Consider the following 19894-nt stretch of genomic DNA (forward strand, 5'->3'; position numbering starts at 1 on the left):
AAATTTCCAGGGATTTATGATAGAAATTTACATAAAATCTGATGAAAGCTCTGTTCCACTAAATAATTATTTTCCTGTATTTATTTATTGATGAGTACATTTTCCTAAGTTGAATTTTAAACTATCAAGTTTTTAAAACTGCTATTTTTGAGATTGCACTATTAATACGTGTTGTACATATTTTATGTAAGTTATTTGTGATTTATGTTTAATGAAATTTGTAAGTAGATCTGACTTTAAATACACCAAGTTTTATTGGCACTCAAAAATAAGAATTTCATATATGAAGTGACAGTACAGTTTGACATGTTTTGGTACTCATTTTTGTAGTCTGATAGCAATTAAATGAGTTTAAATGAGTTTGGTACGAAGCAGTCTTCCTCTGTATCATTACCTTCAAAAATCCCCAAATTCACAACCAACGAGGGAGCTGATTTTATTCTCACTTATAACAATTTTTCTCTGTTTTTAACACCTTTAGCATGGTAAAGATTCTCATTATTTACATGAGTATAGCTGAAAGATGAATCAGACCCAGAGGGTAGAAAAAGACTTACCAGTAAAATGTGGTAGGTAGTTGAAATTCTTCACTTCTAGTCTTAATCATTTGTATTCGAGGGATGGCTCTAGGCTGCTGTTTGTGGAAGTAACACTGAATGCAGGCTTAATGTTCAACAGAAGGTGAAGGCAGGCAGCCTGATTTCCCTTGGTAAGAAAACTTTTAACTGCTGTGTAGTTCACAGTCATGTGAAACTGTGTCATCTGTAGCAAAAAAAAAAAGTTAATGTTCCAAATTGGATCTGATGTAGGCTCCTTTTCAACAGGTTATGTATATAGTTCTAAGTCCAGAAAGAACTGGGTTCTCACATATTAACTCAGATATCTACCATTACAGTAGCTATTTAAGCAATTCACATGTGCAGTTATATTGGAAAAAGCAGCTTTTAAAAGTGCTGCCTTACTGAAATGACCTTCCATTTTGTATTTGAGATGACCAACAGCCTTTTGTGAGCAAAACCAGTATCTCTAGCCTTATATTATGAGGAAGTTATAACTGACACAGATGTGTCTGTGCAATCTTGAAGTCCTCTGACATGTTGATATCTCAGCATTTTATCTCAGGATAGTCATAGGAAAGTTCTCTTTGTTTTCCACTATCACATATTTTTGATTGATTACTGTTATACACTGTGAGGTATCACCTGTTCCCTTTTTCTTTATTCTCAGTAGCTTTCCCAAGGACTGCAGATACTATACTGTTCTGAGCCTAATTAGCCTTATATTGTTTCAGAACAGGCAGTACTAAAAAAAGAAGAGATAATGGACTGGAAAGGCCTGGAATCAAAAGGAATCCAGGGAGGAGTATGGGGGAAGAGACTGAGTAATGTGTAAGGGAAAACAACACCAAAGAATTTGGAATCCATGCTTGATTTTCTAGGGAAAAATGTTTTAAGAAAATCTCTCTGTATGATACCATTCGGAGGGACCTTAGTTGTTTTTTTCATATGCTCTTGACTGCTTTGGAATGGAAAAAGTAGAATAGAAAAGAAAAGCAACATGCAGAAGTAAGCTTCTGCACACAGAAGAGATCAGTGAATATGTGAGATTTTTCACTGAAAGCCAAGAGAGAATACTGTATTACACAAATGTGACAGAACCATCCTGTGTAAGGAAGCAAATAAATCTTTCCTCATTTCTCTTGAATTTTACTCTTATGCCTGCACAACACTGAATCTGCTTTTATCCACAAGAGCACTAAGATACAGTAGTTAACTCTGTGATGACATGCTTAGCAAAGGCTACTGAGAATAAGAGTGCTTGATAACATCAAGTATTTTACTTTATCTCCTAGCTTTAATTTTGCAGCTGAAGAGAATCCTACAATGCCTTGATGTATTGCAAGTCTCTTCTAAGAGCCATTTAATGTCTTGGTATCCAAGTGCTCTAAGACAAATGCTTATCTGTTCAGTTCAGGCAGCAGTTAGAAAATAATGATTTAGGTTTTATAAGGCTAAAAAAAAATTCTACTGGAAGCCTTTATCTGAAAGTTGTTTCACACATTGCCCTGAACACTGGCAGTCTGATCTCTTCTGTAAAAAATCTGCTTGTATAGGTTATTGCTTTGTTTCTGCTGCTTGGTGTAAACGTAGGTATTCCCTGCTGCTTCTCAATGGCCCTGACTGCCTGGAGGAAATAGGTGTTCTGTGGGTGCGATTGATCAATGCATTTAATCATCAGCTGAAACTACTGAAAATGTGTAATACTGAATTTCTAGATACTTTTCCTGATAACATTAATATTTGCACTGTGGGTTCTCCTGTAATATAGAGCTTCATGTGAATACGCTTCTGAAATCTCAGCCTTACTGATAGCCATAATTTTTGAAGAATAACATTCCATTACTGAACTTTTCTTTGCAACTCAAAATTGGTGATAATACTAATATTATTATTTTAAGGGAAGAATCAATATGCTAATAAGGAAAACAGAAATGTATTATCTTAGCACAATGCCAAGAGACACAGCTTTACCTACAGTGATTTTTAACATACCATCGTATGAGGTAATGAGCAATTTCATTGTTCTTGTAATCTGAATAATGTGTCATGATTTAAGCCTTATGCAGTTTAAATTTGTGCTTGCATCAACTAATCTGGTAAACCCCTTGTCACTGTTTCCTTGCCACTGTTTTGACTTTTAGTACCGTAATAAATTGTTCAGAACAAAAGACCAACTTCTTTGCTCTATAAAGGAGTGCACATAATGTCCTTTAAGTGCAGATCAATGTCTGTGCCATTTCTCAGCAATGCACATTTCAAAAATACCTTTCAGCTGTCAGCTCACCTTCACCAATGCAGTTGTCTCTGAAATGTCTTATATATCCCAGGCAGACTCTGAAACTGAACCTCTAAATCAAAAAACAAAAGGAGATGGATTAATCAATAAGGATGCTTTCATTTTCTCTATTTTTTCCCCAGGCTGAATCCCCAGACATAACAATCAAATCAGTCTCGTCTAAGCTATACCAAAGCCTATAAAGGTTATTTGACAAAGATTCGCTTTTTCACACAGACAAGATAGTTATATATTTTCTCCTCTCTTTCTTTCTTTCTTTCTTTCTCTCTCCTTCTTCCCTCCCTCCATCCATTTTCTCTTTCCTTAAGTAGGCTTGAGTTTGGACACTCATTTACAGGCTCACCTTAATGAAAAAAAAGTTAAAAAAATCCTTCCCCTTTGCTTTCTAAATATCTTCTGTTTTTACTCTACTATTTATATCTGAATATTAGAATAAGACTTTAAGGAATGTTTTAAAAGTATTTACTCATTGCTTAACAAAACTTGTTCTGAGAGGCCCAGAAACTCTAATAAAAACAGTAGGTTCAAGTTCTTAAATTCTATCACTAGCATTTAAGTGCTGTCAGAAAAGTAGCAACCGCAGGTGATCCTTCTGTTCACTGAAACCAACTGTGAACATATTCTCAAGAATATTTATATAAACTGATCATCTTCTTATAAGGATTCATAAAAAACTGTGAATTTCATTATTAAAATTGTAATATTTTCGCTTTTAATTATGGATGCAGCCAAATGAATGTAACATTTAGGTAGCATTTTCTTAGCTTTTAAAATCTTCCATTAGCCATGTATACTTTTTGGCTTAGCACAAGATATGAAAGCAAAAAATAATTGAAGAAATTAATGAAGAGTATGTGTGAAGATGGCCCTATTAATAAAGAATTTTGGGAAATGCGGTAAGCTTAAATAAAATCTCTTGTCAGAATCATGCTGATACAATTGGGGATGCTTCATCTCAGAAGTCATATTTCTCAGAGAAGGTATAAAGTTCTGTGGAATGAAGATAATTGAATAAGTGAAGAGGTGAGAGTATGTTAGACAATAAAAGGGCTGTGCATTTCTCCGTGGACATTTGGTGTATCAGCCTTCTGTCTTCTGGCTGTTGTTTTTTATCTCTAATTCTTATCTGCTTTTTCTTATGACATTAAAACTAGGCACACTGATTTAAATGACCAGAAAGCAGGTCTGAAACAAGCAGAAGGAATTTTCCCTCCCCTCCCCTCCCCTCCACCACCCCATTCCCCTTCTTCTTCCCCTTCTCTTTCTTCCTTTTTTGTTTCTTTTTTTTCTCTCTCTCTCTCTCTTTTTTTTTTGTTCTTTTCCTTTTCTCTCTCTCTCTCTCTCTCTTTTTTTTTTTTTTTTTTTTGTTCTTTTCCTTTTTTTCCACAGCAAGTAACTAGTGAAACTCCTTTCCACAGAGTGTTGGGGATGCCAAAAATATTAATGAGCTCTAGAAACAGACGCTCAGAGAGGAAATGTCTGTCAAGAGGTATTAACCCAAAGATGAGATACATCTTACAGAGCCAGAGCTCCATAGCAAGCAGAGGGAAGCTCATGGGAGGCTGTCCAGGACTAAATGATTTTTTGACCTCCCCACTACCATTATGCTTAATTTAAACTCTCTTCCTTTCTGATCTTAAGTAGGGAAGCAAATCCAATCCCTTTCTTTTTTTTTAATATTTTACTGAAGCAAAACACAGCATTGAACTGTGCACTCTTTATAATAAAAACAAGTGGTTCAGATATTATCTGAATATCTTGTTACCTTTGATCACCTTTAGTTTACTCTGAAATGTTCATTGTATAGCGCAAGAAAGAACAAACAGTTACAGTAAATGGAAGTGGGAATAAGGGATATGATTTATAATACCAGAACCATGAGGTAAGCTAGTGCACAATTCCTACCTGAATCATGTAACGTTTGTTTGGGATTTTTCTCCCCAAAATAGCTATGCGCTGGGCCTGAGCACTAATTACTGTGGAGTTTTGGCCAAGTTTACTTCAGAAAACCAATTGGAAAAAGTGAGGGAAATACAGGTGCTTTAGGCACAATGACTGTAGATTATTGACTCTGGGGGGGCTAGGATAATACTAACAAAATAGGTGTTGTAGAGAGGCCTTCTTTTTCTCCTTTGTGGAACTAACAAATACTGAACTTTGGAGTGCCATTTCACTGAGTCACTTTTCATGTCCTTAGGCATTGAGTTAATTTACCAGTTTACTATGGGAAGAGTTTCAGAGAGTTAGCAATGTCTTTGTGAAAGGGAATCCTGTTAACATTTATGCATTTTATATGTTATGAGAGATGTCTCATGAATATAGTCCTGGAAGCTGGTGATGTATTATACTGCTCCCAGTACTGAACCTTCTCCATTTCAATGTAGACATTTAATCATAATGTATTATCTCCCACTGCTATACTTACCTACTCTTCCCATCAATAGTAATTCTCTTCTCCTAATTTAGTCAAAGCCTAAGATGCTCAATTAGGAACTGGCATTATGAATTTGTCAAATAAGTTCTGTTAATTATCTTTTAAGGACCAGTATCATAGAACATTTAGTTTAAGTACACTGAAAACATTTAATAATGTACTTAAATTACACTAATAGTTTACTATGTTGTATGCTCTTATGAGATGCAGTTAAAATATTATATGTCGTGGAAATTAATGTAATCCATTGTTATACTTTTTCCATTGTAGATGCTGTACTAATTACATCATCTGACAATTGCTAAGTATAACAGATTATACACACAATAAGTCATATAATCTTTTTCATGAGTAAGACAGCATTACATAATTGTCAAATGACCCAATGGAAAAGAAAATTAATGAACTGATTAGTGTTACTTATCTTTATTATAAATTTACAGTTTTATTAAATATACAGGGATAATAATTCCCCAAATACCTAAGGGACATAGATTCAATAAGAAATTTAGAACAGATTTTAGGTAAAAACGTGGTCCCAAGGTAAAGAAAAACAAATTATTTTAAGAAGTTCTCAACAGTATCTGCCTACTCCTGGTGATACTACTGTCAATAAGTTTTTGGTGTTTTTTTTTTCCTGTTTAACTTTAAAATTCTCTTTTGATTCCACTATTGTGCAAGCCAGTGTTTGTTTCTAAACCATGTGAATTAACTTGCTGTTCTTCTGCTATCCCCATGATAAACACTTGGTGTTTTTCAGAAATAAGTAATTTTTCCCTTTCATTCAGAAAGTTATGAAGTTGTGCTTATTCTTTGTGTGGTAGTCTAATGATGAGAGCTTTCATCTGAGAAATGGGAAGTACTGGTTTAGGGTACTGTCATAGCCTGAACCTCAGGGGACATGAATAAGTACACCAAGCTCCCAGGATAAGGGTGATGTTAGAGTTTGAAGGATGAGGAGGAAAACCTTTCCTAATTTAAAGCTGTGTGTACATACCGCACAGAATTCTAAATTAACAGAATATGATCCAGAAAAATTTTAGAGATGTTACTAGTATTATGCCAGGTCTCAACATAAAGTGGAGAAACAGTTTCTCTCTGTGTGAAACAGCCTGTCCTCTTGAGCTAACAAAATTGCATTGTGTGGTAAGTGATCAAGAAACATTTAGATGTTGTACTAAGGGACATGGTTTTGTGGGGAAGTATTGGTGGTAGATGGATGGTTGGACTAGATGATCGTGGAGGTCTTTTCCAACCTTGGTGATTCTATGATTGTTCTATGTTCTATGAAATTAAGTTCCCACCTCAGTCAGCAGAAGGAAATGCAGCAGAGGTACTGAAATCCACTATGTAGGTTTAGCAAAACGGCAAAGTGTGCCGTTTTGGTTGCTAGTAAGGTAGCAGGCGTTGAAGAAGCTCTAAGTTTTGTAGCTAGGTTGCCTTGGATCTCTCTTTTGAATTGGGTGTTTCTGTCTTGTTTTCTGAAGAGCAGCATCTATAATATTAGTAAACACAATTGTTGACCTTATTAAATAAATAAATAAAGAAAAACAACAGGAATAAATGACAAAAAGTTGGTTCACTCTTTCACTTGGAAAGAGTGGTTGTAAGAAGGAGTTGTGGGCAACCCTGTTCTGGTTGGCAGTAGACATCTTTCTACAATGCCGAGTTAAGCAACTGCAATTCTAGATGGAAGTAGGTACTTATCTAAGGTACTTACTAGTTCTAGAGCATTTTCTGTTCAAAATAGTGTTTGACTTAGACACTTAACTCTCTCTTGGTGCTGAACGTAAGTCTAGTAAGTCCATTCCTTGCTTTCTTCTGCAGACCAGTCAGATAAAGGCTGGGCATCATCATGGCTTGTTGTTGGAATTTAGGTGTATTGAAGGATTTTAGCCATTAGACTCTGAGTTTCATTTAGCTAAGTGCCCTCAGCTGCATCTGGAGACGTGCATATCAGGGCTGGCCATCTAATCTACATTCATAGTGGTTGGGAATAAGCACTTGCTAGGATGGAATGCATCCCACTGAAAAATAGGGCAGATGAGTCATAGTATATTATACCTTTTTCCTGCATATATACAGAAGTCATGTGTACCTGAGTTGTACTCACCCATACTCACATAAGGTGAGATAAATCCCATCATTTGTATTTAATCTAGTTTTCAAAACAGAGCTTGGGTAGCACAGTTGATTTTTAAAATTGTGCTCAGAGTTGATTTAGCATTGGTTGCCCCACTAGCCAAGATATGAAACACAATCACAAATTATTGATATGAAAATTCTGTTTCACTCCATAATTTTAATCATTCTATGTTGTAAAATATCAATATTTTAAGCAAAAAAAGTTTAAATTTGGAAAGATGAGGGCAAAAAAATCTGATAATAGTGATGTAAAGGTTTTAACTGGCATTTTAGGCTCGTTTGCATTTCTATCTCAGTGCTGAGGTAGGCTCAGTATTAAAACAGGCACTTGGAGGCTCAATAATAAAACAGGGACGTGGACATACTTAATTATTTTAGATGTACCTTCAGGAAGTCTGGCTGGAGCATTGGATTTTGTTAACTTTGGAGTACCAACCACATACTTTTATCTGCATTCAGATGACAGATGGAGGAACACTCCAACAGTCTGTTCTAGAAATTAGGACATCAGTCAGGTGATGTCTTCCAGAGTCCTTATGTGCATAGCTGTTAGAAGGGTAAATGGAATTTTTACATAACCTATAGACTGAAGTTGCATCCAGAAGCAGTATAAGTGACTAGAGCATGTTGTGATTGTGAACTGGAATTCAGATTACTCCATGAACGTCTGCTGTGATTGGCATGAACAAAACATGATGGGCTAGGACTGATGCCCTTATCAAACAGGGAAAGCAATGCTTATGTTACTGTTTTCTATGTGAAAGTTTGTTGGAGTCAGTCTGATGAAATTTCTCGCACAATGTTTGGCAACCAGTTCTTCTGGTTAGTACTGTTATTAAGAAAGGATTGAAAGACATTACCTGGTGCCAGTCTTTAACTATTGTGTGGAAAAAAAAATACCGCACAGCTTCATTCCTACTGCTGTAATATTTCTAATAGGTGTGGTGATCATTACTAATGATGTCACAATATTTTGTTATAGGTTACTTACGAAATTGCTGGTGCAGTAGAAAAAAATAAAGATTCCCTTTCTCAAAATCTCATATTTGTAATGAAAAGTAAGTAAACAGTTTTGTGGTTGCTATTGTTATTAGAAATCAAGATGTTACACCTGGACTTTGATTTTCATTTTTTAGGATAGTGCATACAAATTTTTATTTTTAGGAAAAAAAAAGAAATAAAGTCATCCTCATCTTCACTACTTCAGATTGGTTTTTAAAGCAGCAGCATCTGGGCATTCTTGTTTTCCAGTGAGTAGATACAAATGTCCATTGAAATACAAAATTAAATACCTTTCCATGGGCATACTGTATAATTATGCCTAATCATAAGGCATCTCCATTTATTAATTAATGATTCATAACTGGATAATTAAAAACCTAATTCATTTACTCTTTCTGTGAAGAAAAACAAAACATTTTCCTCAGGGAAATGTCAATACACCCTAAGATGTTATTTGTCTTTCTTCCAACTAGTGCAGTCTTCCCTTAATATCTTACATATTTGTATTTCTTGCAATAGAAATAAGAGATCTTTTGGAAGGAATATTTGTCTTCCAAGTCAGCCGTGCTTACCATGTATTGTTTTTTTAGCAATTTTACTGTGAAACTAAACTCTCTGATAAAATATTTGATGTTTTTTAAAGGCGAGCAGTATGCATGAAGGATTAGAAAAGAAATTAAAGAATTAATCTTGAATATAATCCCATTGATTATAGTTTAAAATACATTCCTGTTCTCACTATTGGAATTGATATGATTATTTACCACATAGCACAAGAAGTTTTATCTTCAATTTCCAGTGTATTCTACAAGAGAGCATTCCTCCATTCTTTCGAACAATTTCTTTTTGTGTCAGCATTGCTATTTTGTGTAATAATCTATGCAGCTGTTAAATGGGAGGAATGGAGAATTGGATTGCATATAAAATATTTGATTTGCAGTGAGTGAGTGTATATAATTAACAAGTCAAATAATAATAAATATAATTAATGGAAAAATTCTGAAGGCAGAATATTTAAAAGGATCTAAGTGACTTAAGGGCTACATTCCTTCTTTTTTTTAAGTGACTTAGGCTTTTGCAACTTAAAAATATTGATTGACATTGATTTTGTGTCAATTTCATAAATTATATAGATGTATAGTTTAAGAGCTTTCTTCTTTTGTTTTTCAATGAATTTAGTTTCCTTACTCAACTAAAAAACTTTCAATATGCTAACATGGAAGTCTTTTTCATGTGTATGTACGAAGGTGGAACATACATGTCCTGTAGATGAACCAGGAGATATTATTAATGTAGGTTTTATCAGTTTTGATTTGAAGGGCATAATTTTAATGCCTTTCCTAATGCTACCTATTACATTTGTCCATATTTAAGAAATGGACTATGTCCACAGAAATTTATTCAAGTATGTGCTTTAGTATTTTTCTCATAATTTATATGCTAATAAATAAGCAATAATAGTCTCCACAGAAATGAAGAAACAAATCTATTATATTTAAGCATCTAGTAAATATATCTTTACTCAGTTATTAAATAGCAAACTGAAGATTTTAACTTGTTATGCTAAACTTAATGGCATTTTTAATGACCTTTATTCCATTTATCCATTAACTGGAGTTATTATGAAGTACCCTATTTGTCTTAAGATTCACAGTTTTAGTTTAAAAACATCTCTTGAAAGTAATTTTATCTGTGTTAATTATCACACTACATCAAAAATATGTATGGCATTCTTTTATATATATATATATATACATATATATATATATATAAAGTGTGATTTTGACGCGAAGAAACATGATCTTAGCTTGCTATTGTTCTGTCCTTCACCGAACCTTATTTTGTTGTTTTTGTGTTTTTTTTTTTTTAATTTATTCCTATATTATAATTTATATAATTGTTTTTCTTTGGTGCAATGGCTGTCCAGAATTAACGACTGCCAAGTACCTTGATCGGTTTGAAATGCTACTTGTTGGATAAATAGTGCATCACGTTATCTCTTACATTGCTTTAATAGATTGATATATTAGTAGTCAGTCTAACATTCTTATATATTGAGTGCTTTTTGGTAACTATCAATCAATGCATAAAATAATAGTTTTTGGTATGTCTATTTGTTTTTCATTTACTTTCTTAACTGTGTGTTACCAGATTTTTCCTTCCTTTATGTATATGCTTTTTAAACTCTCTTTTATTTTCATGAATTAATTTCTTCTTTTTTTCCTAGCCAGTGAAAACGTAGTCATCAATCAATTGTTCCAGTCCAAACTGACACAGACCGGATCACTTGTTCCTCCCTATCATTCCCTTAAGTTCAAAGGATGTAAAGCAGCACTATTGAATAAAAAGACATCAGTAGCCTGTACAAGTGGAGAAACAAAGAAATACGTGGAGCTCAGCAAGGTAGGAATTTATGACTCTTGTGTGGTTTTGCACAAAGATCAGCTGTGAGGAGAAATCACATTGTTTGCAGACTCAGTTCTCGATAGAGCTTTGGAATTCCTCCTTCTAGAAGAGAAGTAGTTCCCTCAATGCACCAGCTGCCTTGCTAGGCTTCTTCAATCCTGCAGCTTTATTTTTGGCTTACAGCTGCACAGAGTTGATTCTACCACGGGATTAAGGAGCTTGCTCTCATGTGTCTTTTAGAGGGCTTTATGCAAGCACTTCCACAGAGTAGCGATGGGAGTTTGCTCATAGCCCATAATTCTTCTCTACTGTTCTTATCAGTAATCTCAGTGGAAAAACATAAGTTGAAGTGACTGGTGTTGGTTATGGATATATTTAGCAAACAGCTGAGGCATCACAAAGTGCATTTATGTGCCTTTCTACTATAGTAACTGCTTCCTAAAGGAAGTTTCCTAAGCTTTTGAAAAAGATCCTAGTCCCATACTAGGGAAGGAAGCATGAAAGGCATGTCCAAGTTAGAAGCCTAAGGAAGCTGAGAGAAACACCACACATCTGGGACCTCTGAAATTGAGGCTTTTCACTAGTCCAAAATAGCTTTTAACCAGGAGTTACTCTCTTGAGAGCGAAATGAAGTATTCCAATTCCTTTTGGAAACATAATTGTCAGATCTTCCAGATTCAGTGAGAATAGTTTAAAATATTGGGTATTAAATGGAAGGTGTCTGAGACCTTCATCCTTCATCTGCCCACAGAGGCAAGGATGGTTTGGTTTCCTGAAGTTAGGCTTTGAGATAAACTATGGAAGTAAGACAGTACACTATTTAGTCTGTAGATACTAAGTTGGCCTAATTTAAGCAAGTTAGTATGCTGTTCTGGATGACTCAAGGAGAGCATAATATATCTAAGCTGTTCCAGTGCCAACACTACTGCTTTTTTAAAATAGACACGTGATGAAGGAGCTGGAAGTAGGTAAGTGCTTAATTTCATTTGTGGATCAAGTCCACATCTATAACTGTCCAGTCTCACATGATTTCTTCCTTTCACCTGCATAGCCTTGAAAATCCACTTTGATAAGCTAAAATGATGTAATTTTTGTTGTTATTGTAATTGAAAATGCAGTGTAACAGGCATATTTTCATCAGCTTAGAATTGAAATGACTACATTTTGGAAAATCGTAACTACTGTATTTTTACTGGATTTTATCCCAAGGGAAAAGGCAAAAAAGAACAAAAAAAAAAAAAAAAAAAAAAAAAAAAAAAAAAAAAGAGGAAAAAAGATGGAAGAGGGGCATTAAGACAAGAATGATCAATGTTATTCCTTTTATAGATGAAATCTGAGACAGATAGTTCTGTTGAATTGTATAATATGTTATAATTTGATGAGACATACAAAATGGAAGGTTTTCATGCTGCCGTGTGTGAGTATTCCAGACTCCTCGATATCCAGGGAAGAGAAGGTCACATCAAGGTCCAGATGTCACATAGGAGTTTGTCATGATTTCCTTGTCCTTTCAGCTTCTCATCTGCCATCCTCCCTGTTAGGTTATATAATTACAGATTTGCCTGTCGATGGCCATATACTTACCCAATGTTAGACCTCTCAGGTCTGATGGGTGACTTGTTTGTTGTTTTGGAACATGTTGTCACAGGTAAGAGTAGGCTACTTCTTTGAACTTACCAGTCTACTTGTAGAAGGAACTAAGAGAACAGTGAATCCATCCCGAAATAGACATGAAAGCTGGTAGTCCAAAAGCTGGTTATAATTCTGGAGCACATAAGGACTTGTAGGAGTAGGGTTCTTGAGTATCTCTTGATGTGTGAAGGCTGTGTTTCCTTTTCACATAGAAGACAAAATATTTTCATTAATACTCTCACAACTCTCTTTTGCTGACGTCAGCAATTGAATACTCTTGCCCCTATGTTTTTCTGTCATCTTTTCCTAATGTATGATACTGTTTTCCCCTCGTTTCCTTTGGAACAGTCAGTGGACTTCACAGTTCATGTAGTATTAGCTGAGTCACATAAAATCACAACACTATCAAAAGACTTTTGATATCACTATCATACTAAAGTCACTATCATTGACTTTTCATAGCTCTTCTTCATGATCACTTTGCTTCACTGACCATTGAAGAGCTTGTCTGTTGCAAAACTTTTGCTATGTCTTCTGGCTAAAGCTTTTAGGTACTGTGCTCTTGAAGAGAGATTTTTAGGAGGCTTTGGCTTCTTAACAGAGATTGAAAAGTTTTTTACATGTATATATTATTTCTGTAAATTAGAGATATAATATTTTCTACCTTAAAGCTGTATATTCAAGAGTAATAGAGAAGCACAGCGTAGGTGATGTTGTTTTGCTCTTAACCATACCTAGAGATGTCAAAGGAGACTGAATTAATTTCATTTTTTGGTTCTTGCTTTGCTTCCTTCCTTTTCTAACCCTCAAGTTAGAAAAGGAATGCTTTTTAATGCTGAACCAACACCTCTTTCTCATGGGAAGTATATGCAAGCAGGACAGTGGGCAAAAAAACTTAGCACCCAAAGCTTTTTTCTTGGATCTTCCACTAACTCAGCTAGTGTCTTGGACTAGTGACTTAATTTATTGGGAGAAATGGGTGAGCATAGAGGTAACTCTTAGTTGTGTTCTTAAAACGTTTTGTAAATGTTAACTGAGAAATATTGTAGTCATGCTAGTGTGGCTTTTTATTATATGAAGAAACCTGTAGCAAACAGCTCGCTTTTACTTTTGTTTTGCCTTTAAAATCTTATTGCATCCTACTAAGTAAGATTTGAAATAAAAAGATCTCCAGAATCTAGCAAAGTGAGTAGAGAATTGCTAACGTTGCAATATTTTTAATGGAAATCAGCCTTGGAAGGCCAGACTGTGGAAACAGACCCTTTTTTAAAGCAATAGGAAAATTGCAGGAGTAGGCCAGAATGTGCTGACCTGATAGAAAGGGAGCTTTATGGTGTAAGTGGACATAAGAAAGGCAATAAAAAGAGAAGTCAAAGGTGAAAAGGCCTTGGTACAGACATTTGATCTAAGAGCTTGGTCAGATCCTAGAGTGTAGTAGTTTTTCAGCCTTTCTGTAAAAAAAAAAATTAACAAAAAAGATAATAGGACATATCTTTGGTTGCTTATTTCATTTTTGTCTCAAAGATAGGAAGTAGAACAGTATAAAATAAATTAATTCTCTCCTCCCATCTCTGATGCACTGGAAGGATAACACTGGTTCTAGCATAATACAAAATTATTGATATCTTATGGCTTCAAAAATGTTAAAATGCATTCACTCATATAGAAAAAGAAAATAGTTTTTTTTTTTTGTTTTTTTCGTTTTTTTTTTTTAAGTGTTCATATTATTGGTTTGCCTTCAATATTTTCTAATTACCTGTGCTTACATTTAGGCACTTTAGCATCTGTCAAAGACATTAGGAAGCTTTTCAGAGAGTTACAGAATTGTCCTAATAATATGCAGACTGTAGGGGATACTAACTGCGCAAGTTCTTCTTCAACAGTAGAATTCCAGACCATATGGCTTTGCTCAATTATTCAGAAAAGGAGTATTATCTTTCCAGTGGTATACAGCTGCTTCTAAAATCAGAATTTTATTGTCAGTCATACCTTCACAGGCACTTGAGGGTTTTATCCTCTTCCCCAATTCTTCCTGAAAACCAAAACACTGTAAATGACATACTTTTTGTGTAAACGTTTGCCTTTGTTGTCAAGTTCTGTAATAATGAAAGCAAATTGTTAGTGCCCATCTTGAGTTAAAGGTACCGTTGTGTGCTTTTCTTTTCCACAGCTGTTGAAAAAGAAGGGGACATCCTCATTTCTTCAGAAATTGGAACGAGGGGGCCCAACCACTGTGGCAGTACAACTCAGGGTTAGTAAACATTTCTGGACGGCAATATTTAAAAAAAAAAAAAAAGCAAAAAACCCATAAACCAAAACAACAACAAAACCACCAAAAAAGGAAGAATTAGTCACTACAGATTATAGTGGCAGAAAAATCATATTCTTGAGTAAGCCACTTCATATAACTGTGAAATATCTTTTGAGGAACTTCAAAGATTTACAATAGCATATATTTTGTGTAGTTGCCTTTCCTTCACAATAATGATTGAGAAATGTTTTTTTTTGTTTGTTTGTTTTTTTCTACAGAAATCACTCACAGATATTATTGGGAAGCTACAGAACTGCACACCACATTCTGTTCATTGTATAAAGCCTAATAACTCCAAGTTGCCAGATACTTTTGACAATTTTTATGTGTCTGCTCAACTGCAGTATATTGGTGTCCTAGACATGGTCAAAATCATACGATACGGATATCCCTTTCGTTTCTCTTTCACAGACTTCTTGTCAAGGTAAATTGAGTTTTATAAAAGCTTTTTCTTACCTACAGAACAAAGCCTTCTGTCATGTTCTGGTAGTGCTTGCAGTGTTGATGGATCTTTCAGATTTCACATAAAAATCATGTCTGCTAGCAAAGCATATAGGCCTGTTACTTTTAATGGCAGGAATGATGAACTTCATGGAAATACATTTATAAATATCATCAAAATACATATTCAGTGTGAAAAAGACAATTTCCTGCAATAGTTTTATAATTTATACTATTTATGTGACTTAGAAAATATTGCATATTGTCCCGAAGTAATTAAAAAAGAGGCTTTTCTTCAAGTTATCAGTGTAGTTGTCTCTGGTTCAGTGTTTGTATTCCACATGTTAGAATTTGCTTCTGCATGTTGAGTGGAATTTTAAGCTCTTACCACAACTCCGTTTTTATTATTGTTTTTAGAAATTAGTGAAAAAGTAAATTTTTGTTATTGTTGTTATAATTGACATTTTGAATTGATATGGAATGAATGAAAGACTTGAGTCACATTTTCTGGGTGAAAACAAACTCTTCCCACATGGCTGCTTAGGTTTTTTTTGTTTTTGTTATGGCTCACTTACAATCTCTAATACTTCAACAATTAAAAAGCATTGACTTATATAAGGGATATATGTTATGAAACTTACTGCACACAGAATCATAGAATGATTTGAGTCAGAAAGGACCTTAAATACTATTAGGTTCTCTTTTTCCCCAATAAATAGTTCCTCTTCAGTTTTCCCTTAGGCTTCCTTTAAGTATTGCAAGGCCACAATGGGATCTTCCTGGAGCCTTCTTTTCTCCAGGCTGGACAACCCCAGCTCTCTCAGCCTGTCTTCACAGGAGAGATTCTCCAGCCCTCTGATCATCCTCATGGCCCTCATGGACCTACTCTAACAACTCCATGTCCTTGTACTTCAGTACTGCAAATGGGGTCTCACAAGACAAAGCAAAGGGGGAGAATCACCTCCCTCATACTTCTGTTTCACTTAGAATTCATGCAACTTTCTATTCTGCAAGTGCTTATTTGCCAGTTCAAGTTGTTTTTTCATCAACCAAGTCCTGCTTTTCAGGTCTGCTCTCACATGTCTCAGGGATGCATCCATCCTCTCTGAAAACATTTACTCTCCCTTTGGCTTACCTTAAGGGGCAAAAGAATTACTCTCCATGCAGAGTAATACAGAATAACACTGAGGGAAATAGTAAAAATAAGCAATTTCCCTCTCTTAGTTCAGTGATAGATGCCCCTCAGTATAATGAAATTTGCCCATACCTTAATATTATCTTGAATGCTTCCTAAGAAATGGGAATCTAAATCATTTTTACTTTATTCTGTCATCTGTTCTTTGTGCTTGTCTGTAAATACTAAATGCAAGTGAGGGCTCTTGGTTTTATTGGAGGTTTTCTCTTCTATAGGAAGGAGTTTCCTCTACATTTGAGGGATCTTAACTAGCAGTTTGTGTGGCCCCAGGGGAAGGAAAAATAGACCTATGTATGTAAAACACAAGGCTTGTTAATATAGATATGACCCTTTGAACTACTAGTCTGAGAATGATTTCAGCCAAAGAAACAAAGGTGGCAGTCCCCAGACTGGTGCTGGTGAGAGGTTTCCCCATAACGATAACAGTTTCACGTTCAGCATGTGTCTTTAAATCCTCGTGATGGGATGAGTTGCAGCTATGTTGTTCAGCTGCAAAGTGTATTGTATTAACGATACAAGGAAATCTTGTTTTTCTAAAGCTACATGTACAGTACAGTTCTCCTGGGTTTACCTGTCTTGAGAAGTTAAGGATATTAATTATGGGTCTAAAAGCACTGTATAAAATCAAAGAGGATTTGTGGCCCAGATCCCTACCTGAATTCCCTAGTGACAGTGAATTTCTACCCTTCCTCACCCTTCTGGCAGTTTTCATCCATTTATGTTTAGGGTCTTCCTTATTGATAATGTGGTCAGAGTTAAAAAGCTAATTAATGACAAATTCAAAATCCTTTTTTTTTTTTTTTGTTGGTTAATAAAAAGATAGAATGTTTGAATTAGTAGCCTTTGTGGTGATGGTGAAAAAGGAGAGGAATATCAGAAAAACTGTATGGTCAGTCAGTTATACAGATAGAACCATTGCTTCCTTAATTGGATGAATTTGAATAAATTCCTATTAATGTTTTGTTAGGGATTAATATGACTAGTGTCACATTTGAATTCTTCTGATAGCTAAGGAAAGACAGTAGCTAAGGAAAGGTCATATTCTGCAAGAGCTCTTCTTCCTGGGCTACAAAGCTTAGTCATTATTTCTATTGCTGTCCTTTTTAGACTTATGGCTTCTCCTGTATTATCAAAGTGAAGGTTGACAGCTGCTAGATGAACCCCTCAATCACCAAGGTTTGCTGATCAGAAGAGAAATCCGGTAGAAATTCTGGTTCTTAAGTGGAAGCTGTGACAGTTACTGTCAATGAATATGTAATAAAAATGGGAATTAATAAGGTCAGATGTTATTAAGTACTGTAAAAACAGGCAGCACCAAGTTAATTGTAAAATGATATATATTATTTTAGAGGATTTGCCAACTCTAGCTGCAGTGTTTCTGCTGAATTTGCCTGCAGTATTGGCTTGGTTTCTAAAGCTCTTTGAGTAGAGAGACAGAAATCGGTCTTCTCCTTAGCTTTAAACTAAAAAGCCTTAAATAGAATGCATTTTGAACTTCTGGAAAAGTTTGCCCTTATCATTAATGTCAGTATCTCAAGGGTCTACATTTTGAAATTACTTTTAAGAAAGAAAGCAGCAAGAACAAACCAGAGTTCGGAGTTTCTGATTAGCAGCCAAAATTGTGTGCACAGGTAAAATATTCTCAAATGTCCTTTTCCTGTAAGAAGGGAAACAATGAAATAATGACAGAAGTAGGAACTGTTCACACAATTTCCTCAGGGCTCTTTCTCAAATTTGTGTACAACTACCAAAATGGGTTGTAATTCAGAGACTGGAGGTGGGAGTCCTGTCCTCTTTCTTAAAATTAACTGTGGAAGTCTAGCCCAGTGTATGCCAACCATACGTAGTCAACAAGGAGTACTAAATACTGACAAAGACAAAGAGCAATTCAGCGCCGTCTGTCAAAGTAAAAAAGAAAAAAAAAAAAGGTTATCTGCAGGCAGCTGTTTCTTTCAAGCATTTAGCATTTTCTTATCTTACTTAAGATGGAGTTAATACCACTCAGGATAAACACTGGAAACTTTAGTATGAACACAGTGATTTACTTTTTCTACTATTCTGTGCAATGGCAAAAAAAAAAAATAAATAAATGAGTATCCATTATGTGCTCTACTACTAATATAGAATAAGAGGACTCAGAACTGTGGGACACAGACAGAGCCCAGTTGTACATGTTTAATATCTAGGACCTAATCTCTTTGCATCAATTAATAAAATGGATTCTGGCTGACTTTTGTGTCATTCACCTCACTTGGTGCTCAAGGAAGACATGTAAAAGCCATTTGGAATATAAATTTTTAACAATACTGATAGTGATCAAGGGCCTATACTGGGTAATGAACTAAGCTTATATTTCTTGTTCAGTGAAGCAGAATGCAGCTGTTCAGGCATGGTAAGGGAAAAAAAAAGCGTCACAAAGGTTCTGTTTCATTCATTCTGAACACTTCTATTTCGGTACCATCCTCTTCAAATGAGTGTCTCTACCATTAACATTTAGTAAATTAGTTTGAAAAATAGCATTTTTTTTTTTTTTTTTCTCTCTTTAATGAGGTTTGTTAAATTTCTAAGCCACACTCAGTGCTTTGCTTTGCCTGTATTTTAATTTCCTGGGGCAAGGAAGAGTTTGTGAACTTCCACCTTAGAAATTAAGGTACATGTGTCACACATAAGTCTTGTGTCTGGATCCCTGCTTAGCAGTGGAGACTGTAAGGTCTTGTCATTCAGGTACACTGTCACTCGTACAAGATCCAGAATGGCTTCAGTGAATTTAAAGGTTGCTAACTCATCCAAACAACTGACTTTTCTGGGAGATCATTCTGATGAGGAACCTTTTTTACCATGAAAGCTTCAGTTCTTGGCAATGTAATTGCATTGTCTAGTAATGTTCACCCTTTTGTAACTGGCATAAAGACATTATGAATAACTATTGTAAACTTTAGATCAAATTTGTAGTGTTGGCTGATGCAGCACTGCACAGATGCAATATTTATGTTTGTGGATTTTTCTGTAGGACTTATTGCTGCAAATCTGAATTCTCTTTGTTCAGTAGTGGTGTTCAGTTCTTTCTGTCTTTTTTGCCACTGGAGAGTGCAACATCATGATCATTTGTGAATTGGAAAAAAATGCAGCAAATCATTTCAGAGTCTCATGAGCAAGTTAAGCAGGTTAAGCAGAGCGTTAGTGAGGATGCCCACTTTGTAGTCCACTGGTAGGTCATCACATTGAGTGGCCTTTTTGTCTTTATTGTTTGCTATGCAGTAATATCAGTCAATTTTGTTATAGAACAGTGCATTGGTATGCACCATGATACCTTAAATGCTTGCAATGAGAGCAAGTGACAGTCATACTGCTGTTAAAAAGCAATATTGCATTAAAGTAGATGTAAGTTGGTAACACTGTACCAATTTATACCAAGTAGTAATCTCAGTATTGTGTAGATAGTAGCTTTGGTCCTAGAGCTGGAAGCTGTATT

The 19894-nt window shown here is 35.1% G+C and overlaps 1 protein-coding gene across 1 annotated transcript in view; it reads left to right on the forward strand.

Moving 5' to 3' along the window:
- Nucleotides 1–19894, forward strand: part of MYO16 (myosin XVI) — a 270411-nt gene that overhangs the window by 176834 nt on the left and 73683 nt on the right. The window contains exons 24-27 of the mRNA XM_032442003.1: nucleotides 8418–8493; nucleotides 10665–10840; nucleotides 14646–14726; nucleotides 15005–15210. Coding sequence (XP_032297894.1) covers nucleotides 8418–8493; nucleotides 10665–10840; nucleotides 14646–14726; nucleotides 15005–15210 — 539 coding nt within the window. The remainder of the gene's footprint in view (nucleotides 1–8417; nucleotides 8494–10664; nucleotides 10841–14645; nucleotides 14727–15004; nucleotides 15211–19894) is intronic.

Source organism: Coturnix japonica, chromosome 1 (genome assembly GCF_001577835.2).
Source record: "Coturnix japonica isolate 7356 chromosome 1, Coturnix japonica 2.1, whole genome shotgun sequence".
NCBI lineage: Eukaryota > Metazoa > Chordata > Aves > Galliformes > Phasianidae > Coturnix > Coturnix japonica.